This window comes from Neolamprologus brichardi, chromosome 7 (assembly GCF_056152115.1).
Source record: "Neolamprologus brichardi isolate AB-2024 chromosome 7, ASM5615211v1, whole genome shotgun sequence".
NCBI classification, from domain to species: Eukaryota; Metazoa; Chordata; class Actinopteri; order Cichliformes; family Cichlidae; genus Neolamprologus; species Neolamprologus brichardi.
The window spans coordinates 61,453,938-61,480,850 of NC_142110.1; the positions used below are offsets into that span (position 1 = coordinate 61,453,938).

A 26,913-nucleotide genomic window follows, 5' to 3' on the forward strand; every position below is an offset into this window, starting at 1 on the left:
ATTGATCCCAGGAGAAATGATGTGATCACAGTTGTTCCAACACAGTGAGAACAGTGTCTAGTTAATTAAATAATACATATTTTTTACATTCTGCAATATCACAAAATACATCTAATTATAAATATCTTATATATATTTATATTACACAATATTATATTGTCCGTTTGTCATCGTTTGCCCGGTGATGGACCTTTACAGATTGTACCCAGCTCTCACCCACTGACAGCTGGGATTGTCACTGGCTGAGAAGCTGCCGTGTAGAGTCGGAAAGAAGACCAAAGTGCAGACACGCGAGAACAAAACTTAATCTTAACAGAAAAAGAGTCGTTTATTGAGGCTGGCAAAATAAATACAAACGGCAAGGACGAAAACTAAACAATAACCTAAATTGGGTGAACTAACATTAAAACACGAAAAAAACTTGAACATGGAGACCTAGCAATGATATACAGAAAAACCTGGAAACATGACATGAAAGCAGACAACCGGACGAGGAATGAATGAAAATACACACAGGAGGCGATCAGGGGAAATGCACACACGGGGAAATAGCTGACAAAAATGAACATAGCAATGTCACAGAGGAAGAGTAAAACTAAACACACTGCATAGAAACAGAAGACCTCTTCAAAACAAAACATTAACCATAATGAGACGCAGACATGACAACACGAACTTGACAACATAAAACACAGACATGAGGCACATGAGGGGCGACGGAAATTAAACACAGGGGTTGAAGACACAAGGGGAATCTAATAGACAGTGAACCTAACGGCAACCTAGGCATAAAAGAAATGAACTTAGACAACCTAAAGAATGTAAACATAACCCATAAAAATATATTAAAACTCAAAACGCTGGGTCAAATGACCCAGGAATAGGCTCCCTCGCATTCCTGAAATGGACATGCAGTTTAAAAAATGGAGAGATTAATATATAACTGTTATTATTTAGTTATTATTAAGGACTGACACAATACCAACACAATTTTTATTTTGTTCTGTGTAGCAAAACATATTCAGCTTACATGTATATGCTAAATATGGACTTAAAGTCCAGACTCTCAGGTGTTGACACTTATTGTCATTTTTGTACACTGTACCCTACGTTGGGTGCTGAGTTGTTATTGGGCAACTGAATCAAAATTGTTTTAAGGACAGGAGTGGCCCTTCCTTAGTAAGCGCTTGCTTGGGCTGTGAAAACAAAACAAAACCAATGAATCAAAGAGACGACAGGAACATTACGATAGCACAAATCAACAGTTTCAGTACAATCTGGCACTGATGAGCTCTGCAACATTAAAAAGAGCATGAAATCCAGAGCAGACAACTGTGGTGGATGACTAGAGAGTCATTTAAATAGCAAAGAAAAGCTTCTTTGGAACATTTAGTCAAGTTTAAGAAAAGGTAGGCGCATCATTATCCAGGTCTGCCAAAAGAGAAAAATAAGATGGCTTGGCACAAAGTAAGAAAAGAAAGGTCTGGTTACAAAGAAGCAAAAAAAAAAAAAAACATCCAAAAAGCTGGAGCAGCTGCAGAAAAGGTCAACATGACCCAGGCTTGTAATCGTGCACATCGCAGCGTGTGCAACATCACCTGTAAAAAACATGGTGGTTAAAAAGACATAGAGATGCATGGACATGCATGGACATGCATAGCTTCCAACTGCACTGTGCCACTAGTGTTTGAACATGACGTGACAAAAAGTCAAAAAACGCAGCCTGATGAAGAGTGTGAAGAGCTTTACGTTCAGTTCAGATTCCACCAAATACGTCATGTCTGACGTTACAGTTAATGCTTTCATCACAGTGCAGTTAAGCAATTTGAAGGCTGCAACTTGCAATGTGACTGAAACAGACACCAAAGAGGAAGCAGAACATTTTTACCAACCACTTCTTGGTGATAAAGTACACAGAAAATGAGATGCTACCGATGCTTTCTGACCTTTCAAACCTCAGTGACACCTTAAAGCTTGAATCACCTGTAACAAGATTTATGTAGTGGTGAGGAACTCTGAAGTGTGAAGAGATTTAAATTCAGTTCTGATTCAATCAAATACCTCACTTTGTTTCTGCAGCACAAACTCAGGAGTTTTCCCACATCGACTGATTTGCCAACAAACAGACGGCTGCAGAAAAGCCCTGCCAGAGCTTCACAAAGTTGAACATTTATTTTATGATGTCCATGTGTCTCACACTTCAGACTGTGCTAATTTATCAAATTAAATTTGAGTCCCCCAAAATAGAGGAATCTCAACAGCTTGCCCCATCAACAAGCAGACAGTGTTTGATAAATGAACTCCACGCAGAGGCGGGAAACAGGAAGTATCGCTAATCCATCAGTTTCTCATTGCTTGAATCTTTGCTGATTCAAACTAGACATGAACCCTTGGAACTATGAAAAGCTAAAATAATCCCTGAGAATGTCTTTGATTTGGATTTTGATGCTTTTAATGACAGCATACACTCCAGCTGGAAACCACTGATTTCCATTAGCATTGGGCATTTTTCATACATTCTGAACTTTCTTTCCTGTGCCTTGTGAACTCTGCTCAGATGGTTTCTGGATTTCACCACAAGGCACTTTACATATTTTGAAAAACCTGCCCATGTGGTTACACTTCTATGAAACCCTACAGAGCCATTGTTCTAAGTGGGAAAGTTTAGTCTGGTTGAGTTCTTGGCTTTTCTCCCACAGAGGCAAATCCCCATGCAGAAGCGCTGGTCCAGATGTGGCTCTGCAGCAGCTGAGCACTTGTTATTCTTTAATGTGACAAATCTTTATAGTCTTGTTGCTACGCAAGTTAAACAAGCTGCCGTAGGGAGATTCTCAGCTGACAGCAGCCTCACTGCTCTATGTGACACTATGTACACCCGTGGAAGGAATAAATATATGCAGCCTTATTTGTATTCTTACCTTGATGGAAACCTCTACAGAGAATAAAGAACCATATTTGAGGAGTCAGGACTATTGATGAGGCGTCTGTTTTAATCACTACAGTACAGGAAGGTCTTTTAGTTGCAATATCTTGGATCTTATGTTGAAAGTTCTGGTGCAAAGCCACCAAATGTTCAAAACTTGATTTAACTCTATATCTTTAAGATAATGAGCCAATTGTACGTGTCCGATTAGTTTTGAGCCTCTATGTATAAAACTAGCTATAATTCTCAGGATGCTAAACTGATATAATTAAATCTTAAAGTCTGCATGTCGCATTTCATTGTTTTATTTGAATTCCACTGCAGTGTTGTAAAAAAGTCAAAACTATCAAATTTATCAGAATCCAAAAATATATGGCACTAACTGCATATATTGTAGTTATTTTCTTTCTTGCTGCAGATTTTTATGTTGGCACCATTTATGACAGGGAAGGGAATGAATAAAAGGTTCACGTCTAATTACTAAAACATCAAGTTTTCTAAAATAATCAACAGCTTGGAAAATCATGTGGTGGTTAGCAGCTATTCTGCATCGCAACAACAAAGTCTTTTAACTGATTGCCCCAGTCCCGGATTTATGCACGTGAAGAAGAGGCGAGTCCAAACCAAGCTAAGTTTTTACAATTGTACATTAAACTAAACGTTTTTCTCAGTCTAAGCAGAATTAGTAAAGGAGACTTTATTGTAATACGGAAAAAATACATAAATTTGACTTTGAGATGAAACCAAAAGTGCCAAAAAATATACACATTTATTTTTGAAAACTAGAATCCATTATGTTTGTCAAGTCCATCTAAATGCATCATAACTGGACTTGACTTAAATTGCTGCAACATCTAAATCTTTTCTCCTCACCTTGAAGTTGAGCAGCTTCACCTTGAGTCTGTACTAAACACACGTTTACAGAAGCCGACAACTGATCGGCACATCAACTACAGCTGTGCGTATATGCAGTCATGACTAATCTTAATATCGGGCGTCCAATGTGTTGATGATGACAAAGATTTATAGTCACACATCCTTTATCAAACTGACGCTCTCCAAACATACTAAGGTGAAAAGAATAAAATAAAATGATACAGACGCTTGGCATTATAAAGAACAAAAACAACTTTATTTACAAAAACAGACCACTGACCTGTCCCACAATCCCCCTAAATTCAGTGACTACTGTGGATTGCTATGTCTGTGGCTGAGGTTGGGAATTTACTGGACTGACAAGAACAACACCCAGTGCAAACCTTCAGTATTTTTCCACCAACTCCACAGAACGGCGGCACTTGTTGGACTGCAGGCTGCAGCTTACACACTGTTAGGTGTCAGCTTGTGTTAGGCTTCCAGGTGTGAGTAAGCAATGTGCTTTTTAATGAGCCTGGGGCCAACATGACATCACAAAGACAGGAAGGGTTTGGGGCTGGGAACTTTTATACCATCTGGGACAATGGTATGTATGTCTCACAACAAATTATTCCAATTAGCACAAATTAAAATGGTATCATTATATAAAAAAGTTTCCTGTGGTCAAAGCTGGAGGATACACAAAAATGAAATATTTCAGAGACAGCTTTGTGTACATTAGACATCAACTAGCCTTTCCTACCTGGGGTAATGCAAAAACTCTTTAAATAGAAAAAAGATTTTCTTCCATGATGACTGACACTTTCTAAGTGTGATCTCTTTGTGAACAGAAAAAGCAATCAAGCGTGTGAACTCTCATACAGCTGTGTCAAATTCTGCTCGCACAGATGTAAGTGTGAAAGACACCAAAGCTACTGCTCAATGTTTAGAGAAACAACAGCTTTGTCATGTTTCCATGTAACGTGTCTTTGTGGTGCTGCATGCATGGTTTCTGTAGAGTAGAGGTGACAAAAACCTGACAAATTCTCAGTAACTGACCCGTGAAAAAGTATGTGCGTCATTCCTGTTCACGCAGCAGCTAAATGCTCACACACTTGAAAGCAAGTACTTGCGTCACAGGTGGTTAACGTGAGACACTTACAAGGCCGAGTGGCTTCTTGTAGGTTTCCACGTAAGCTGGTGTCTACTCACAGTAAATTGCATACTACCTCATTCTGAATCACTAAAGATGACTTGCAGCTGGGAAAAGCAACGATCTGTGGGTCCTGAAACGTATGCATTGGTAAAATTCATGTGTGTTGTGCGAAATGTCCGTGTGTGAGATTAGAAAGCGTAGCGAGTGCGAATGTCCTCCAGCTTCTTAGAGACTTCGGGTGGTGTTCTGTCCAGCTCCTCTGCCACACTTTTTTGCTTGTGAGGGTCCATGCTGTTAAACTGCTCGCACAGATCTCCATCAATCACATTCTGGAGAAAATAACAGAATTTGTTTTTGTTATCCTCAAATATTTTTTAATAAACAGGTTCCGCAGTTGAAACTATATTATAAAAATAAGACAGATGTGTAAAAACAATCCCAACCTTGACTGGGAAGTAGTAGGATCTAAAGCTGAGATGGTCTCTGCCACAAAGAGGAGGAAACTCTGAGCGCATATGCATCTCTAAGTGCTGGAAGAAGTCATGATCCTGTCAGACGAAATAAAGAAATCGGGGGGGTTAAAAAGAGAAGGAAGAGAAATCGGGAGGCCATTTGAGCAACACAATACTACTTTAGGATCATGCAACGTGTGCATGTGTGTTCACATAGATGAGATCTTAGTGTTTTACCTCATGTGAGGTGAATGGGACTAGTATGCCGATGCCTCCAGACAGTGTGGTGTAGACCAGGGACTCTGAACCACCGGGAATCAGAGTAGTCTTCTGCAGAGATAACACTGTCTCTCCTACATGGTAGTTCATTATTATCTCAGCCTGGAGAGAGAGAGAGAGAGAGAAAAGGGAATGAAAAAATACATAGACATAAGACATACAAAATCTGACCATATGTCAGATCAGATATGTCCCCTGAGGCCATTTTAGCTCCGAAGATTGGCTGTTCTGACAGCTGCATGTGCACATAAAGCACATTAACTGCCAGTCTGCATTTTTTTAGAGACAAAACAAGAAACACTTTCATCCTCCACCTGGATGAAATTGGTCCTGATGGTTTAATCTGATAACTGTCCAGAAACCACTAAGCCAATTATGATGATAGTACTGTGAATACCAAGGGAGCATTGTGTAGTAATAAAACCTCAATATTAGGCTAATTGGACCACATCTGGGACTAAGGAGGGACAAGCAGAGTCGAAATGACCTCTGTACTGCACAAATAAGTCAGAAAGATGTGCAAAGAAGACAACTGCTTCCCCTTACTTGAACCTGTAACAGTTTATTTCACCTGAAAATTTTTCATATAAAGTGTTTGACCACTGCAGCCCCAGCTGTACACTGGATTACAAAAATCTACACATGCACAGTGGATATCAGGTCAATTTGACATCAACTTTTTTGTATAGTGATTCACCAGGCACTGGACAGAGCGAGTCATCTATCAAAGGGAAGCTCAGTGGATCGATTCCCTGGCTATTGGAGTGCATGTCAAAGTATCCTTAAGCAAGATGTTAGAGTGTGCAACTGATATAAAATCTTAGGTATAGAAAATACTGCTTATATGAATCTGCGTGATTGGGTGAATGAGCCTTGTAAGGAAAAACGCTTTGAGTGCTCAGAGAAGAAAAGCCTCTACTTTGTATGGCAGCATTCTGTCCGAGCCACGTGACTTGCCGGCTGGACAGACGCATAGACAGACATCATTTTGCATAAAGACAAGTCAAGACATCCACACCCATGTCTATATATAGATACGGTACATTTCCAAACTCAAATGAATCTATGCGTGCAGCGTGCACAAGCAGAAATAGCACACACTGTGTCACAATGGCAACTGGGACCAGCTCATAATGACTACACTGGAGGGACTTTCCCAGTCTATGTGCTACCTAAACAGTTTCTGACCAGGATTTAAAATGTGGGATGAGTGATCCGGTGTGTTTCTCCTGTGTGTGCGCGGCTTGTGTTGCATTTGAGAGTAGGTTACACTTGTGGTTGATGGTGGTGTGTCTGCGGAGGTTGGAGTGGCCAGGGAGGCAGATTAGTACACTGGGCCAGATTTCAGCACTGGATGCATGCGATGTAGCAGAGGTCTGCCTCAGTTATCCCACCTAAAGCCACAGTTTTCTGCTTTGCCTCATAAAAGTGTACACTTGCTACTTGCAGGATAAAAATCTTTGTACTTTGCTACCAATGTTAAAATACTACATTTAACATCTACACTCATTTCTAAACATAAATGGTAAGGTAATCTTTTTTTTAATATATCAACATATTCTCAAAAGATGTAGAATTAGACAGTATCCACTGCATCAATATACTTTGCCGTAATATAAAGCTCTTAGTATAGTAAGGGTTGTGTTTGCAGCATTTTTCACAGTTTCTCTTTTTGCAGTTCAGATTTGGTTTAAAATAGAGCAAAACAGCACAGGCCCAAAGTTTCAAAGTATACATTTACTTAATGTTAAAACATACGTTTTACATACACAGCCTTTAACATCTCATCTGAACCAGTCCTATTATGTTAAACATCAGGAAAGTGAACGTGCTTTGATATTTTCTTCAAAATGCAGAAGCCCCTGCTACATTCTTTTCTACATGACTTACTGTATATTTTATTATTAATATTTTAATAATCTCACTTCTTGTTACCTTATAAAGTACTGGCATATATCCCTTTTTTAAAAATATATTGAGATATCATTTGTGGCCTATATTGCTCAGTCACAGAAAATGATGAACGATTGTTTAAATGTTAAAGTAACTCTAAGCTTTTTTTAAAATTTGAAGCATTAACCCGATGCACAAGCCTGAAGCAGGTCTGAACAGACAATGCATGTTAAATCTAAATTGTTCTTTCACTTTGAGGTCAAGCTGAAGACCTCTGCTCCGGGGCAACAAGAGCTGTCAACACTCATTTATTTGTTTCTAAAGCACTGCGAGGCACTGGCACAACATCACATTTCTGAACTGCTTACCCTCCATCCCACCTCCAGATTCCTCAAATTTGCTTACCAACCATTGCTCTCCATCCCACGCAGACTTGAAACCAAGTTTTACAGTCATTGGTCCAAAAGTATGGAATGGTTTACCATTAAGAACTTCCCCATCCCTTGATGTTTACACAAACTCATCGAAGACCCACGTCTTTCCCTTAAATCTCTTTAACCTCACTTTTATTTATTATCTGTTGGCATCCAGAGAGACAATGTCCTTTTTAATTCACTCACTTCTCTTTTTTGAGTCTATGCTTCATCTGCTCAGACACACTGTTAAAGTTCCAGAAACGTGAAAAGGTGAAGCATATGTGTACCTTCTGTGATGCGCCATTGAGGAGGCCCCTGTCCCATAGAGCCTTGTTCCCTGTGGGGTCTTCATCCACATCATCACTTGTGTTAGGGGGGAGACGCACCTAAGCACCCAAGGACAAAACATGGAGACGTTACGTCATCGCGGAAAATTTTGTTTAGGGCTGATGGTCTTGATGTTTTCTGGCTTTATTCGCCCACAAACACTTCTCGCCCTTTACTTACGATGCTGATGTTCCCAAACTTGTCAGCAGCAGCCATGGTGTCATAATCGAGCAGACAGGCCGTCGTCACCCAGCGGGGATATGTGTCATCAGCGAAGATGATGAGCTGGTTCTCATTACGTCTGTAACGGACCCAGAACAGACTCTCCTGGACATCAGACACGATGACACGCTGGCCAATGGTGTGGATGCCAGTCACCAGGTTGGGAATGTGCTACAAAGAGTTAAGGAGAGCAGTGAAGTACACTCAGTCAAGTGTTTTAAAAGAAAATAATGCAATCTGGACATGTTCCCCAAGTGGTGTCCTGTGCAGCGCTGCGAAAAATGACTTGCTCACACTCATTAAAACTTATCACGTTACACACTACAGGATGTAACGATTAAGGGAGGGACTAAATAGACTGGAAACAATTGTTAAAAGTATAATCCAGAGGGGTTATACAATGCACATGTGTTTATGTATGCACTCTACTGTATGGTATTAACTCAACTGTCAGCTACATGCATCTTATCTGCAACACAACACTCAGGCAGCAACACTGCTGCACATCAGCTGTTCATTAATTAGATACAACATTGCTCTTTACTGTTTACACGTTAAAGTAAAGTTGTTCTGTGTGACTGTTAAAGCCCCACAAACATAAGGAGTGCAATGTTTTCCCCCCTTAAACACGTCCAAATCTTACGTGTTTCAAAACAGACCGCACTGTTTTTATATCCTGTTACACAGAGTTTCAATGCAGGCTGTTAATTTCAACCAAAACATTCTGGGAAAAATGTTTATGCAAAAGCGTGATGCATCACATACACTCGTGAAAAAATTTGCTCTACGGCACAACAAGTGCTTCAAACCTCTAAAACCTAAACACAAAGTGTCTGCAAACCCTCACACTCAGTCTTGACCCTGTTTACAACAATTACTTTACTGCATTGAAAACACCCCTCAGGTGGTTTGTTCTTTATATAAAGGCACCTCTGCTTCTTACAAAACGGTGCAGTGCAGGTGTCGTGCCATTAGGAACTTTGAAAAAGTCCCTGATGGCTAATCTGGAACAAATCGGCCATGCACCATTAGATAAAACTTTTCTTTTCTTTTCACAGGAAGGAAAACCCAGAGTGCAAACAGAGATAAAGCTATTCACATACAGATGAAACTTTTTTTGAAATTGGTTTCAAAGAGTTGAGATAAAAACTATTTACCAGCCAGTTAAAGTATATTTGAAAGTTTTAATAAATAATCATCTGTACTACAGTGTTATTTTTAACAAGAATAATTAATAAAGATGCAGGTCTGCAATTGAGATTATTGACTATCATTTAGCAGTGTAACTATCGTAGTACGAATGTCTTGTATTGTGATTTGTTTTTTCTGTGTCACTGTACTGAGCACCTGTTGTGCTGGTTACACAGCACATGTTCAAATAGAATATCAATATCTTCTGATGTTTCTTATGCTAGCTAGCTTTGTGAAAGCTGTAATATCTGTTTAAACCATGCCAGTCTGGTGAAAGCTATAGTCAGATGTGTCCAGTAAAAAGTGAACTGGATTTTATTTATTTATTGTTCATGATGACACTTTTTGTTTCTTATTCTGAAACTAATAATTTTATGATGTAAGCCTGATTACATCCCGGATCGGGATGCTTCTGCTCATCAACTTATTGATCATGGGTCAGGTCAAAGTTGGCTCCTTTTAGTAAATCTTTAAAGACTAATTCTTGATCGTCTATATTTTCAGATCATCAACTATATTCATCATCTCTATAAAGAACCTTTGATAGAAAGTGGGATTCGCAGGTGGAAGAGAGAATATTTATAGAGGGTGTATAGATGTTTGTGTCCAGACGTCCTTGTCTTACCTTGTTCTCACACTTGCGTAGCAGCTTCTTTTTCCCCAGGTCGTAGATTCTAAGCAGTTTTCCCACTCCAACTAGGGCTCGTCCCTGGAATGGTGCGATTGCCAAAGGCACGTCCTCTACTGGGGTCTAGAAATAAACAAAACAATCTGGGTTCAGATAAAGATTGAAACAGATACAGGGCTTTTTAAAGAAGACAAAAGAAAGTCTCACTAAACACAGTTTTAGTCATCATAAGAGATTAAAGAGTAAAACAGCTACTGTGAAATCTGCCTGTGGTTTTAGATTTACTACAGATCCCAGCTGTTTATTTTTAACATGTTCATTTTTTAACGATTTGCTTAGAAAAGCATTTCTGAACAACCTCATAAACACAAAGTCTTTACCTGTTGAAACATTAAGAAAGTATTTTGGTAAATTATATTTCTCAAATAAGATTACACCAGTCATGAGTCACACATCGTCAATACTTTCCCTGTCTAAAATACGCCCAAATTACAACTAAAACGCAACTTGAGAGTCCAAATTTCCCCTCTGGAGAGTGACTAAGAGTGTGTTGTGAGGTCAGACATCCTGGACAGGAAAAACCTTTCAACCCGGCGCTGTGCTTTCTCCGCGGCCTTCAGCGGGCCCGTCACAGTTTGATGGATATTTCTAGTTTATTGCCCTGTTGGAACATACACCCAACGACACAGCCATCTCAGAAAAGTATGTCTGCCTACATCCAAGATGCTGTCATGACTTTGCACTCAGAAATGTGTCATCTTATTGTGCATACTCTGATATCTCTGGTTATGTAACAAACAGGGAAAAAAGTGAGTTGTGACCTGATAGAATCATCTAAAATATCAGATCTGGTTAAGTGGTCGGGAAATTCCTGACACCACTGCAAAACACAACACTCATGAGTCATTTCCCCTGTTAATCCACATCAGGTAACAAACGTATGTGGGCTGATTCACCCTGATCGTCTCCACCCTGGTGGGGTTTCTTGGGGAATTGCCCAGCGAGTCTGTGACAACAGGGACAGCAACAGCTGTGTTTCACCCCATCATCAAAATTTTGTATCAGTCTGTCTTGCTTCATGCATTCTGAATAGACTTTCCTCGAGTCCAGTCCTCGTCTTAACATCTGTCTCAAATCATGGCCTGCACACAGTCCCTGGGTAAGCAAAAGGTAATAAAAGCCGACATCTCCCAAAGAAACCGTATATACATCTGTAAGTCGCCTGTCACACTAACTATTTTCTTCAAACTCCCTTGGACTGTGAATTATTTTTTATTTACTCAGCCTTTCATGGTAGAGCTGCACTTGCTACAAGATCTACAAGGTCTGAATGTGCTCTCCAGCTGACTTGCTCTGAGTACTGTTACAGCAGAGTGACGGCAGAAATCTTTTAAAACTTGCACACGTGCAGCTGCACCAGAAGGCCAAAAAACAAAGCACAGCACCTAAGCATTAAATTGTTGCAGAGCCTATAGAATGAAATGTTGATTTGCTTTATGAATCAAACTAAAGCCAAATATGACACAGACAAGCACTTTTATGCTGTTTACATCAGTATTCCCCAGTGTAAACAGTAAAAGATGAGAGTGAATCAGCTTCAGCCTAATAAATATTCAAGGAGAAACAAGCTTAATAACATTAACCCCTTATGTCACTGAAACCCACCTTGTGCACAAACTCCAGCTTCTCCCCTCCACTGACGAGTCGATATGTGTAGATGAAGCCGCCACCCACTGACCTTGGGTTGAGAATCATGTCTCTGGCAACACCGACCAGGACGTACCAATCGTCACCCGTGTTGGTGAATCGACAAGCGGCCACACTGAAAAACACCAAGTACAACATCACACACACCCATATACTATATTGCTAGTTTAGATTAGTCACGCTAATCATTTAGAAATATATTAACACAAAATATTAGCTATAACCTTCAAAACATGGCCAAAAATACTGTTTTATATCAGAAAGTGATGCTTTTGATGGATCCAGTAGCCTGCCTTCCAAAATCACAAATTTTATTACCTTTAAATTATGCCCATAGTATGGAATTAAATCTTAATACATTTGCTGCATTAAAAAAATACTGTGCCTGTTTTCAGCAGGTGTTGATACAAATCAACACAAAGTGTCGTTTTGAAAAAGGTTAATTTGTCACCAGGTGAAAGAAACCAAAGAACCGCTACAATGGCAGCCCAAACTATTTTCACTATGTCAACTGCTGATTAAGAAACAACACTGAGTATTAATGAAGGGCTTGGAATTTGGGAGGCTCACTGTCCATCAAAGAGAAAGGCATAATAAATGAGAAACAGCCCAGGGTCAGACTGTTTAACCTCACTTAAACCCCACCCACCCATCATGAGTACTACTCACCTGAACGCAGCTTCGTTCTGTTCCAGCTGCACTTGATCCAGTGTTGAACCTTGTATGGGATTAACCAGCCGCACTAGTGAGGCCCACTGTCCTGCGCCGGCTTTGGGCGAACCAAAAATGGCTTCTGGAAGATTTTCATTTAGGAATGCAGCAGCCATCTCAGCAGCCAGTTCTCTTTCATCCTCACCTGCAGCTTCTACCATCTCCTACAGTAGCAAAAGAAGGGATGTGATTTTCTGTTGTTTATGACATGTTGGCAACTGTTATTTGAATAAAACCAGCCATATGAAAATGATATTCTAGACTACAAACTGTGATGGGAATGTCTGCCATCACAAAGTTTATTAATTCATAATATAATTATCATCAGGGACAAAATGACGTTAAACTACCAAATTCTACTTCTCATTGTTTCTACTGTTGGGTTTATCAGTGAGAAAAATGCGAAAACAGTAAAAGGATGTCAGGAAAAATCCCTAAATCCATATAATTTAATAAACCTACTTTTTTAGGCTCTAACCTGGAAAAATAACTCACACGGGAACAAATTTCTGTTCTCCCTTGTTCATAACCAACTTGCTGACTTCTTGCCCTTAATAAATTTATTACTGAGAGTAACCGCAGACAGATGTTAACACCACTGGTTGGGTCACAACGATATATTCATACCTCAGCCATCTGTTGCTTTCTCTGAGCTTTGGTGGCCTCGGTGTAGGCGTTGTGGTCAGTTTCAATCAAAATGAGGTTGTTGGTCTCTGGGTGGATTACAAATTTCCTGGGAGTGTACTGAAGCGGGAAGGCCACTTGGTTGAAGACGGCTCCAAGTTTCTCTAAAGCCAAGATTCTACCAGGCAGACAAGCACAGGTGAGATTTATATAAAAATATATTTTTTCGCCCTTCAATAAACTTTTCTTTCTGTCGATTTATAAACACTTTGAACATAAGACATTTAGAGTTATTCAAATTGTGATAATACATAACAAATGCTGGATTTCTTCACTTTGGATTCAGTTAAACTCCATTACACAAACAGTGATGCCTATGTTTTACAAAAAAAATGCTCTAAGTGCATCCATACCTTAGAGTATTGGTAGAGATGGCCACTATGCCTTCTGGACATTGCTCAGAGGCAAAACCAGAGGCGTACTCCAGAGTCTCATATGAGAGAGGAGTCAGATGGAAACGAGACTGGTAAGAGTAGCTGAGCCAGGAGCGACTGGACATTGCAAGCACCTGCCAGCAAGAGAAAAGACATCAATTAATCAATTAATTTATAACCAGTGATGAAAAAGACAAATTTCTTTTTAAATCTTAAGGTTTGATACAAATATTTCTGACTTAATATGATCACAAGCATAAAAACTGACAAAACAAACAATATTTTTGTAAATGCACATATTTGTATTTATGAGCTGATTCTGAGTAAGCGTTCGAGTTACATACAGCTTCCTGTCCTTGCATTCTGACTCTGAACAGTTTAACAGGTCGTGATCCCAGGTAGCGTGTTCTGGTATCTGACAAGTCTCCAGTCACTGGGTCCAAGACAGTCCTCAGAAGCACACCGTTCTGAGAAAGAGGAGCAAAAACACATTAGCTGAAATGTATAGCAACATAAACTGACATAACATGACAATTGTGACAATCTTTGCTCTGGACTGTGCTCCCTGACTGCTAATTGATCAAGTATGAAAAACATTATCAGTTTGGATTTTAGGTACAAGATCAATCTGAACTCAAGCCTGTACACAATCCCTGTATTACATTTGGTTTTACAGAGTTGTGATTTAAAAGTAAAATGTCTTCAACTTCAACATGAAACCTGAGATATTTTAATGTGAAAGAATACCTGAAGCCCAATATTAAGGTAGAGAAAGCCTATGGTTCCTTTGTCTCCAAGTTCATCCTGTTTCTCCACCCCTCCCATCTCCACGATACACAGACTCTCTGGCTGGGCTGGTAGGGCCTGCATACTCAGTGGCTGCAGGCAGTCCTGAACATGGTAAAGATTCAGGGGGTCAGAAAAATAGCAACATGCAAAGGAATCCGAACATTCCGTTTTTGTGTAACAGCACCATTCAATTGTTTAAACGTGCACGTAAACAAAAGAGATTCTTATCTTGTAATCGTTTTTAAAGTTTTTAAAATTTACACTTCTATTAAAATAGTTAAGGCAGATGAGATATTTTAATCCAGACCTTTTTGGAAGAAAAAAAACACATTACTGAATACTCAAAGCATTATTTTCTGGCTTACACATTTTAAACAGGGAAACAGAAATCTTCAGTTAATGTGCAATGAATATTTTAAGGTTACTGGTCATCTTAAGAGGCAGTAAAAGTGGTCAGACAACTTTCATGTTGTACAAAGTTTTCCCTAAGGGAAGGGTGTAATTGTTTCCTAAACAAGACAACATTACTTTGTACTGACCTAATAAGAAACTAAGATTAATTTAGCCTTAAAGGGATTTATGCCAATCATTAATCAAGTTCCCACCACAGGAACCCTTCCTGGATAGTAGGGACTTTTGGAGGGACTGTATTTTCACACTGAGCGTCACGGTCTAAACTAAGTTCTGTAGAAGTTAATCAGCTAAAACATCTGTTTTTTGGGATTATTTACTTTCAGCAGGTTCTGCAGAAGGCTGCTGAAATTGTTGACATTAAATTAATATTTATCTCAGACGCTCCCGAGCCTTCAGGGAAATCCTATAATTAAAAATCTAGCTGAAGTATATTTCCAGTCATTTTTACATTCATAAGTTTACCAGGAATTCTCAAGTGGTTAACCATGGATTCCTTCAAACTTGGATGCTAAACAGATGCCACATTCTGTTACTCATTCTGCACAATGGGAAAGACCTGAGAGTACAGTGACAATGTGCAAATTTGGCTGAGCAGCACAGTTTGGTTTATGAATATAAGAAAAAAGTTTCAACCGTTGAAAATACCCATTACCGCTGCAAGGGCAATAAATTAAGAAACTAGAAGCAACATGACGTCCTCATTTTTAGCCTGAAAGGGGATGTGCATGTGTGTGCGCGCGTGTGTGAGTACACACTCTGACTCCACATACTGTGAAGATGACAGGCAAACGAATTTCTGTAGTGCAGCAGATAATGGATACTAGCTTTCAAAAGTGAACACAAGTGCCAACATTTGCATGTCTGTCCCCACAGAGCGTGAAAATAGTCTTTGCTGTCAATCAACAATAAACTGAACGGCCAAATGTTACTAGGACCAAAACAAACCTCTATAGGAACAAACATCAAAGATGGCAAAGACATACCCAAAACTAAAGTACCTGACATCTTGTTCGGATACAAGCTGTCATGGGCTCAATCACATGCCAGTAGATAAACCAGCAAAAGCAATTTCCGAGCAACACCTCCAATTCTGAACAAAAAAGGATCTCATTGATAATCTCTGTGTCAAGCTCATACCGAAGGATCCAGGGAGATGATGCGAACAGTGTTGTCAGCCAGCCCAACAGCCAGGAATCGGGAGCGTTGCTCACCAGGAGGAACGTTGGCCAGGCTCATACAAACCACATCTGCAGACATCTCTTTCCTCTCTGTGTACTCATTCAGCTGGCCAGACTGAAAAAAATCAAAACAGATTTTCAGTCACCTCAGTTCAGTCATCTTCCTCTATTCAATATGGAACCTGAGATATTCAATATTAGTGTTAGAATTAAGTCATCAGATACTCTGCAGGAAAATAAATTAAGTGAAGCTAATGATAAGGCAATTGTGCAGTCATTTGTGAAATTGCCTTTTATAAAATGAAGTGCTGAATAAGCCTGTCAAATGATTTGACTGATCACCCCCCCCATGGACAATATTCCTGAGGATTGATGGCAGTATTTCTGTCTATTGTATTAATTTTTAATTAGTACGCAGTATAACTGTAACCTTGTCAATGAAACACTTCACTGTGTGTAGGGAAGACAGTGCAGTGTGGAGCAGAAACAGGTGATCTATTTCACACAGTAAAGATAATCAAACTATAGGCCAGCAGCCCAAATCACTCATTGCTCTGAACAAGGAGAAAGCTGTTATAGCCCATGTTGTCTCACTTCAAGCTGGAGGTGATGAAATAGACTTCAGTTTTGGATTTCTTCACTCCACCAACAGTTTTATTTTTCGTGCACATGCCACATTGTAGGCATTATGGAGGCTGAACAGAATGTCAGAGGGGCACAAGAGGATGATCGGATAACACAAAAATAATCGACTTCCTTACCGGGTCCATCTCAAAGTAGACCAGCTCCCCACCAGTGAGGGCGATGACTACTTGCCGCTGGTTCACAGCACAGCGGACAATAGTTTTTTTACCAGGAGTTTTCCACTCGTTCACACGCTTGTCTGCTCGGATGTGACGGATACCATCTGGGTAAACCTGTATGGAGGAGGGAGTGAAAGAGCCACAGAGGTAAGATGGAGAGAAAAGACAAAGTACTAGATTGGGTTGATGATGAATAAATGGCCATCTTTGTGTAATTAGATGAATTAATGCATGAACTGTATTAATTATTTGTGCTTAACACACAAAATGAAACTGATAGCATAACCTTTAAAGTGTACATCATCTGCTGAACAAAAACTAAACTAATTTTCGAATTTTGAAATGCTTCCTTTGATGCAAAGGAAGGTTTTCGTTTAGTTTTTTAGAAATTATTGGAATTGTGATAAAATGCAATTATCAAAGCTGCTCATGTGCATCTGCATTACTTTGAAATTTCTTTGCAATGTCTAAGGGTGTTTTTACACCTATACTTCGTTTACTCTTTACTCTTACACGTGTAGCTTTTACCCATGGTCTGGTTTCTCCTCAAACAGAGTGAGCCAGAACGTGAACGCCACAAACCACTTGAGAATGTTCAGTGACGTTATTGGCCAGCTCATGTGTTTGGACCAGGAGCAACAAGAATACAAAATACAGGAAGTGCCGTGTTCTGAACTATTTGAGAACATGGACAATTTATATTCATTTCACGGCTGGTTGCAAACCTGTACTGACCTTTGCACGTCTACGGTGCCCTGCCACATCCCAGAATGCAAAGCATATTGGGCTATGGCAGTGGTTCCCAAACTTTTTTTGCTGGGCCCCCCTTTGTTTTACAAGAAAAATGTTCACGCACGCACACATCCTCCAACCACACACACACCCATATTTTGCTCCATTGCGGTTTATTTCACACCTCAAACATTTAGTAAACAATTAAGCAAATACAAGTAATCTGCAATAAATGACAGGTAGTAATAAAATAAACTACTAACTCTTTTACGCTACGTCCACACCTACACGGGTATTTTTGAAAACGCAGCTGTTTCGTCCACACGTAAACGGCGTTTCGAATCACCGAAAACTGAGATTTTTTAAAAACTCCTTTTTTGCGTTTACGTGTGAACGAGGAATACAGAGTTCATCACGCAACGTCAAAGGTATGTGCCTTTTTTCACGTCACGCTGTGCGCCACGTTATTGTTTATATGAGATGAATTGCAGAATGGCAGATCGAGACAAAATACTGTTAATCTGACTATCTGCAGGTTTTACACGCTAACATACACACACAGTTACTGTCCCTCCATTTACAAAGGCAGAGGCGTCACGATGTGATTATTTTACGTGCAGTTGTTTTTTTGCTGTGTAATAATATTCAACATTGCTATCAATACATTTTTCAAAAAATGCCTCTCTGTGCAAAATAGGTTTAAAAACATAAACAGCTGTGGGATACTGTTTGTGGGTGACCGAACAAATCGTGGCAGGATGAGCCTGATATTATTTCTATCCCACTGTAACTTTACTGTATAAAGTATAGTATAGTATGTATATCTCCAAAATGTCAGGAGTAGTTAGTCATTACAACAAGTGTTTGTGAACTAAAAATCACGAATGTGGGATACTGTTTGTCCGTGATTTAAACAGCCCAGCGCTGCTCCCGACGAAGGGAAAACCAATCCTGCAAGGAGACCTACCTCGGCACTTGTGCAGGTGAAACCAAAGGGAAGATTTGCTTCACCATATTTTCTAGTCTTTGGCTTGATGAATGAAGTTGGTTTGGAAACATATTCAGCGATGCTTCATCTCCTGCTTTGCATTTCTGTAGGCGCCCGTGCTAGCAGTGTCCAAGTGTTTTGTTTTTTCTTTCCCCCCTTTTCATCCCGCGCCTCCCCTGCCATGGCTCTGCGCCCCCCCAGGGGGCGGGCCCCACACTTTGGGAAGGTCTGGGCTATGGGAAGGTGTTTAGCTCAAACTTGTAATGTGCACCTGAGCAGCTCAAAGTTGAATCACGTTCACACAATAAACAAACTGCTCTGAAGTTCACTCGGAACTGGGCAGAGAACACCTGTTCTAACATCTCAACAAACGAACCCCACCATGTAAGAAAATAAGCCACAGTTTGACTTAAATGGACTAAATCGCACAGTGGTGAAAATACCCAAAAGTGATGTGCAGATGAGGTACATTTACGCACCTGTACAAGCGCATCTTCACCCAGGAGTGAGCAGGAGAGAGTGGGTGTTGTTCCCAGAAAACCAGAATCTGTCACTTCTTCTACAGTCTCACCGATGGACAGAACCAGAGTGGCATTGACGAAAGACACAATAATGTAGGCATCGAACTCATCTAAGAACCAGAGTAAACACAGTAATGATCAGAAGAAAAAAAAACAAAATTACTAATGGCATTGAACACACAAGTTTGGTTACACACTGTTTCAGTAGGTGGTTATATGTTAGTTTACTTTGATAGAGTCAGCAAAGAAATGCTCATCTCCAGCATGTACTGCATGCATGTGCTGCACGCATGTACTGCAGCACCACAATGCTTCATGTGGCTGTCACATCACAAACAGAGGGATGTCTGTCAGGGCAGCTGCTCCAGCTAGTGGTGAGTGGCTCCCTAACATCTTATACTAAACAGCTAACCAGTGATGTACATTAACATAACAGGAATATGTTTCACAGACTTTTCTTACTTACAGCATGTTTTATAACCTTGATTAGCCACACACATCCTGGAACAAGAATATTCTTACCTTCTACGTGTCTGCGTACAGTCCACACAGCATTGGGGTTACCGGGCAGTTCAGACACAGCCATCTCTGAAACCTGACAGAGGCGGAGAGAGGGGAACAGACAGGGTGGGGGAAAGAAAAAGAAAATTGAAAGTTTGTCATCATTACAAAGACAAACACAACAAACCATTTTTAAAAGCTCATCTTCACAGTAATGGAAGTAAGACATTAACAGGGTACAGCCAACATTGTGAGCGTAACTCAAAGGCTGGGAAAAACGTGACACCAAGCTAACAGTCGTTCAAAGTGTGATATGAAAAGAAGGCTTTGTGTGTTTGCTGGAATCAGAGATAGTAAAAGACTCTTCAGTATTTGTTCAGAGAAGAGACATGAAAAAACTCATCAATTTCACAGCCAGCAAAGTACATGTGTGGGCTTTCTCTAATTACGTTAGGAAAAAAAACAGTGTGTGTACCTCCAGTCCGTGCCGTAGGACCCTTAGAGTGGACCGGGGTCCTCGTCCACATGATACATAAAGCTGAGGTGTGTCCTCATTGGCCAAATCAGCAATCTGGAAGAAAGTAGGAAGAGCGTAGTCAATGAGCCAGAAATGTTCTGGTTTAAGATTTAAGAAAAAAATCTTTCTGTCTCACACCGCAACAAGTTCAGGCAATTAGATTAGTCCCCATGTTAATCTGACAGGACACTCACCTGACAGGACATGATTGGTGACAGGTTCTCCTGTTCATCCACCAGCACAAGATTTTTAAGTGGACGTGGCTGAAAGAAAAAGGTGTCTCCCTCTTCCAGCGGCATTGCCGATGAGAACTCGGGCTCATCATCATCATCACCCAAGTGTGCAATCTGGTAAAGGTAACTAAGGGAAAGAGAAATAGAGGTTAATCAAAGTCTGAGAGATACGAAAAGAAACACTTGAGTTTCTGTTTGCAACCTACTGGTTTCCAAACTCTGAAGACACAAAGAGGAAGCCAGTCTTCAGGACGCACATCGCTGTTGCAACGGGAATTGTGTCAAAGTACTTCAGCCTAATTTCTGTGACCTAAGAGACAAAACAAGCATCTTTTTTTATTACGGGAATATGTATTATAATGAGCATAAATAGAAAACCAATAATGGTAAATGGTCTGTATTTGTATAGCGCTTTACTTAGTCCCTAACGACCCCAAAGCGCTTTACACGTTCAGTCATTCACCCATTCACACACACATTGACAAAAGTTCAAGAAATGTTAATGAAGAATTTAAAAGTAATCCCTGCTGAGAACAAGAGTATTTGCGTTTGCTACTTTCTTGCTAAGCTAATGTCAACAAGCTACAGATTTCCCTATAAAAGTAAAAGAGTGAGTTTATAAGCTTTTGGCTCTTTTTGAAGAAGCTGAGGAAGCTAATCAAATTGAAAGTGAGCTTTTAATAAGATGAGCCATGAAAAAGAAATCGAGTAAAAAGCCTATTTTCAGACATTGGATAAACTGAGCAATTACATAAACTGGGCAGGATAAGATAAATACGACATGTTTATCTAGTGTTTGTTAATCAAGCAACTGTGATTCTAAGAAAGAAAAAAATAAAGGAAAAAAAACAGAAGCTGGAAGTGAACATAATTAGTCCCATTAAATAATTTGTTAAAAATGTCTAGTTTCAATCCATCCTTACCATTTCTTCATCAGTTTCTAGAGTAACCTTAAAGATGTCTCCCTGCTCAGTCTGGGCCAGAAAAAAGAACATGGACTTGGTCTTGTGGGTAGCTGAGCACACAAATATCATGCCACGCTCTGGGTCATCCAGGTCGTTCTGTGGGGTGGAGCAAAAGAGGATGTGAGGGAGGATGAAAATAGACGTTCATGCAAAGAACAATGTGGGACTTGCAAAACAACCAAAATTCCACATGAACAGAGAAAAAAATGTTTAAAATCTACTTAGTGACTCACAGCTTAAAATCAGGTAAAGTCTCATGATGTATACTGATGTTATGATGCATCAAAACACACTTAAAATCTGCACAGGAAATCCTGTACTATAAATATTTGCTTTTTAATGTGCATTCCTGTAAGAAGGACTCACTCTACGCCGTGGAATGGGACAGCGAATGTCAGGCTGGTCTCCAAAATTCTTGTACGTGATGTAGTTTTCAGAGCAGATTAAAACCCCACTGGGCCCATCAGAACCACCAGGAACTAGAAGCATTTAGAAAGGTTGTCATTTTTAAAAAACATAATGATGAAGGAGTAAGAATTTCAAAAAAGCACAGTAATCTCTATTTTACAACAGAATGCTTTCTTTTAATACTACATCTAACGCTGTGTTATTGCGTTGGTAAACTTTTGTAGAGATCAGAGAGGTTGAATCTTTCTCCAGTGTTTCTCAGAGAAGAGACATGACAAACTCATCACATCTACAACACATTGATGTAACAATTCTTTGTAACCTCGCTGCAATGATTATCTTCTGAAAGCAAATCAATTTGTAAAAATGTTGATATTTCAACTACTCCCTACCTGATGAATAGCACTACTGTTGTTTCCTTTAAATATGACCAACACTACTCAAATGCTCACCAGTTATGAGGAAATTTCCATGTTCTTCCAATGCCTCGCTGTACTTGCGGACCACATGGTTCAGGCCGAGATCCAGCTCGTAAAAGGTGAGCGTCTGTTGTGTGTTGGCAGCAGCTTCTCCTGTTGGGTCGTTGTCAGCTTCCTGTAGACATTAAACACACATGATTATTCTGGTAAACAAACAAAACATGACTGTTTTTTTCAATTAAAGTCATGCTGAGGTCAGAGAAGTTAAATCTTTCTCCAGTGACAGTCAGAGAAGAGACATGAAGACTCATCACACAACAACAGTTCAGTGTATGTGAAATTCAGCAGCCCTGCACGTTTGTGCTTTGTGTCCTTACCTCATAGTCCATCTCTAAGCAGGCAAACATGGGATTTTCAAACCCAACATCGACTCCAACCACATGGTAGACCAGTGTGTTTGCTTTATGGGCTTCCAGTGGAGAGGAGATGGTCAGTCTCGCAGCAGCATCTCTGTTCAGAATATACACCAGCTTCTGTTTCTCTATCGCTCCTAGTCAGATAAATGACAAAACATATTGTGTGCTTCATTTAACTGGTTTAATACAACTATTTATATGTGTGTGTATATACATTTTCTTCAGGATTTAAACAATAGTGACTCAGCACACATTAATTAACATCATAATTGTTCCACAAAACACTTCTATCAAGGTAAAATTTTCTGATGTAGAACTACAAAATTTATAGCATTTGATGCTGATTTATTATCTTAAGCACCTGTAAGGCTCTTGGGGTTAGGTCAATTATAGCAATATTTACACCACTGACATTATACTAACACACCAAGGCCCAAATAAAAGAAAAATAATCATCAGTCTATAAACCAAATTACCATCTAAGCTGACAACCTTTGTCTTTCCAAATAAATAAATAAATAACTGTATGGAGCCACAAAACATATTATAAAACCTATCAACTTTGCAGGTTTGTTAAAATGTCGTGTTTTGTTGCATTTGTCAGATCATAAAAGTAACTTATCACCAAATGTAACAAATTTGAATTGGGGGAGAAAAAAAGAGGCATCTGTTAGTATGTTTAGGCCTACTTAGGTACATAGATGTTACAAAGCTATCCAGGCCCACTTTGCTCAAATGCAAGTAGGACTCAAAGGATTCAAATTAAACACAGCCTATTTTAACAACAAATAAATTAAATACCACATTAAGTTATTTAAAAATCACTACAGGCCAGTTTGTATAAAGTCTTGCTGCAAAGCCTTCATGCAGTTTCAAAGCTGCAGATTCACACACACTGTATAACCCTAACAAAAAAACCTAAAAAAAAAAATGTACATTAGAATAAATACCTTTAAAACACATCAGTCTTAACTGATGGACTCTTTTGGAGTATATAGTTTCAGTGTTGTTTGTAATGTAAGGGTTTTTCCTGGCACTGAACTGGCTTTTTCGTGGTGATTACATCCAACGCTAAACACACCACAGTAGATTACACACAAAATCCTAGCAGTGTGTATGATTGAAAAAAAAACAAACATTGAGCTCTTGCTCTTGTTCACCTTCGTCAAAGAAAGGGTGCTCATCTTATGAGAGAAGGAAAATAGCAATATAAAAAATAAACAGTGCACAAACATCTGGATTCTGTCTGATATGATGGACATAATGGTCTAATGCTGATTTCATGCATACTTCATAAAATTCTCACCTATCATTACAGCTCTGCCTTTTGGGTCAACAGCAAGGAACTGTCCAGGAACAATACGGCGGCAGCCGCTCTTCCCAAATGTTTCCTGGTGGATCTTCTCAAACATATTTTTTGATGGATGATACTCCAGGATGACGATACGACCACTGTCACTCCCCACAACAATGTAATCTAAAAAAACATAAATACCACTTAGAAACGACACCAGCCTGTCAACATTATATTAATTATGATACTATCATGTAATTAAAGCTTAGGTAATGAAAGTCAATGGAGGCCAACTTCCCCTTCTAATTGTAAATGAATAAAAAAAGAATGCGCTACGAACAAAACATTAGTGTCAGACAAAAGATTTAATAAAAACCACTTAAGAGAAAATTATTAATACATACCATTTAATCTGTGCAATCCATGTTTAGAGTTACAAACACATGCATGTGAGTGCATATGGTGTCATTTCTGTACCTTTGGTTCCTCCAGTGAGTCTGAAGGCCATCAGGGATCTGATGATGCCAAACACTTCCATTGTGAGAAGAGTGTGCACCTTTCCTGTGTTGGCATCTGGCCGTAATAATTCCAGGATCTTTCCTCTGGAAACAACAATCTCCTGCATCTTGGTTCCTACCAAAACATAATATCAGACATATGACGTGGATATTTTTTATGGTTTTCCCTAAATCCTGCTTTTAAAAAAGCATTTTGTGATATTTCTTTTATGTATTTTTTTAACCATGAGAAAACTATGCTTTACATTATCTCCATCAACATAATGAGTAAAACACCATGATAGGATAAACTCTAAGGACTATACAAACACAAGAAAAGATACTTAAATAAAACAATTAATGCTAATTAGTGCTAATTCTCATAGAGATTGCAGTTAAAGGCTTCTTTGACAATAAAAGAGGGGTACCAAGCTTTGATAAATTAACCATGACCTAACCAGACATAAAGCAGTGACATCTGGCGCAAATTCACCTGAGAAGTTTCCATGGATGGCATGGGTGATGCCGGTGGCACGCTGCAGGGTGATGTTGTAGAGAAACATGGCTTCCACTCGAATCTTATTCAGAGGAAGCTGAAAGAGCGCTTAACCCGGCTCAAAACTGTAAACAAAGAAAACCAAAAGTGTATTTACAGTAAGGAATCAAGAAGTTGGAGACCACTGGACAAAGTCACAATAAGCTACGCGGTCGCACTGGTGACAAATGGGGGCTCTTCAAACTGAGGTCAGCTGTAGTGGGACTGTGGAGCAATACATAGCGACTGCACTCATCACAATATTGCTAAGAAAAGTTGGTGGAGAGGTGTAGCGTTTGCTGTACACAAATCCTACGGCGCCGCTAACGTTAGCTAAACATTAGCTGTGAGAAAAATCAACGTTCACCGGACATTTATTTACTACCTCTGTGGTTGTAAACCGTGCAATAGGGGTAAAGAATTCCTTTAACACGAATTTTAACTACTCAAAACGATCATTTACATCAATCCAACAGTATGAGAACATGGCCCATTCATACAAAGCGCCACTTCTGCTTAACGTCCCCCCCCCCCCTTTTTTTTTTTTTGCTATATTACTTTAACTAGTGCAAACTTCACACACATAAAACATCTGTTTAATTGCGGAAGAGATGCAGTTCTGCAAGATATAATATTTACCGGTGTGTTTCGTAAGATGACTCTGATTTCAGATGGATAAAGTTTCATTTACGAAAACTATTTCCTTGAAACCCTGAGAAGCCGACGCTGAACCGCCGTTGGTGGGTCCTTTGCCAGCCAAACACGCCGTCGCAAGAGCTGGCCCACACAGTGCCTGACGGAAATGAGAGACTGTAGTACTGCATTGTGCACAGCAGATGACGACAAAGACCTCAAGATTAACGGAATTATCGCGATTGGGCGCCATAAGAAAAACAATATCTGTAAAATAGTTTCCCACTACATTTATTGCCCCTGTCTTCTGCACGCTTTATCATGATAGCACTCTACACTCTACTACACTATTTAGTCGAAAACAATAAATAACCCGTATGCTTGTTGCACACCAGAAAAGAAAGGCAAAATGTAGAAAATAAACAATTATGTTTGTGTCCTTGATATTAAGTTACATTTAACTTAATTAAGGAGCCGTTAAGAAAAATTTAGCAGGATTTTTAAAATGGGGTGGCCCACGGGAGGGACGTGAGACAAATGCAGGGAGGTCCAGCAACACTAAGGTAGGCAGAGATGATGGGAAATCAGAAAATAAAAGCAAACAAAGTAAAACCAGTTTGTTAGGTTAGTTATATAATGATCATAGATATACACAGACGTACCTTCATAAAAACGCATTAGAAGATGTCACAAATCGTCCTAACACACTGTGTGCTCTCTGTCACTTTAACACTGTGCTGTAATAAACTAACAAGTGTTATTATTGAGATGTTACTGCGGGAAAAGCATTATTGTAGCTCAATGTTGAAGCTGCAGTTTATGACGAAGGATTGCATGTTTTCGCTGTAAAACACGAAAGCGTATATCAAACTGTGTGACATCTGCCACCCACAAAACGCGTTTTATATGCAGTTACTCTCGCTTACGGCCATACCACCCTGAACACGCCCGATCTCGTCTGATCTCGGAAGCTAAGCAGGGTCGGGCCTGGTCAGTACTTGGATGGGAGACCGCCTGGGAATACCAGGTGCTGTAAGCTTTTTCGCTTCTACACACAAACTGCAGAGGGCGCTGATGCTCGCTCAGTGGCGACAGCATTGGCTTTTGCTTTGAAAAAATACAAATGACAGTTTAAACACTGAAACTAATTTGAGCTGCTTTAGCTCATTCTCTAGTACAGGTTTGCCTTGTGAGTCATACACAAAGAGCACTTCCATGGACGCTGTAAGGTCCAATTCATCCTGCGTTATAT

The 26,913-nt window shown here is 39.7% G+C and overlaps 1 protein-coding gene and 1 non-coding gene across 2 annotated transcripts; one reads left to right on the forward strand and one right to left on the reverse strand.

Annotated features, from left to right (window-relative positions):
- Positions 1 to 4,033: 4,033 nt before the first annotated feature.
- Positions 4,034 to 25,805, reverse strand: sf3b3 (splicing factor 3b, subunit 3). Its single transcript, XM_087844045.1, has 27 exons — positions 25,668 to 25,805; positions 24,987 to 25,114; positions 24,474 to 24,629; positions 24,009 to 24,179; positions 22,664 to 22,836; positions 22,320 to 22,461; positions 21,826 to 21,938; positions 21,418 to 21,555; positions 20,701 to 20,804; positions 20,456 to 20,621; positions 20,220 to 20,315; positions 19,766 to 19,838; positions 19,202 to 19,353; positions 16,961 to 17,116; positions 16,159 to 16,314; positions 14,566 to 14,709; positions 14,163 to 14,285; positions 13,798 to 13,952; positions 13,388 to 13,562; positions 12,719 to 12,924; positions 12,008 to 12,164; positions 10,340 to 10,465; positions 8,482 to 8,694; positions 8,262 to 8,360; positions 5,624 to 5,767; positions 5,378 to 5,482; positions 4,034 to 5,263 (listed from the first exon to the last, which is right to left on the reverse strand). The coding sequence occupies exons 2-27, from the start codon at positions 25,054 to 25,056 to the stop codon at positions 5,123 to 5,125; spliced, it is 3,654 nt and encodes a 1,217-aa protein (XP_087700171.1). The 5' UTR covers positions 25,057 to 25,114; positions 25,668 to 25,805; the 3' UTR covers positions 4,034 to 5,122.
- A 776-nt stretch (positions 25,806 to 26,581) lies between these two features.
- On the forward strand, positions 26,582 to 26,700 carry LOC148102273 (5S ribosomal RNA). The gene has a single exon (XR_015719378.1). It is a non-coding gene; the product is annotated as a 5S ribosomal RNA (ribosomal RNA).
- The last annotated feature ends 213 nt before the right edge of the window (positions 26,701 to 26,913 follow it).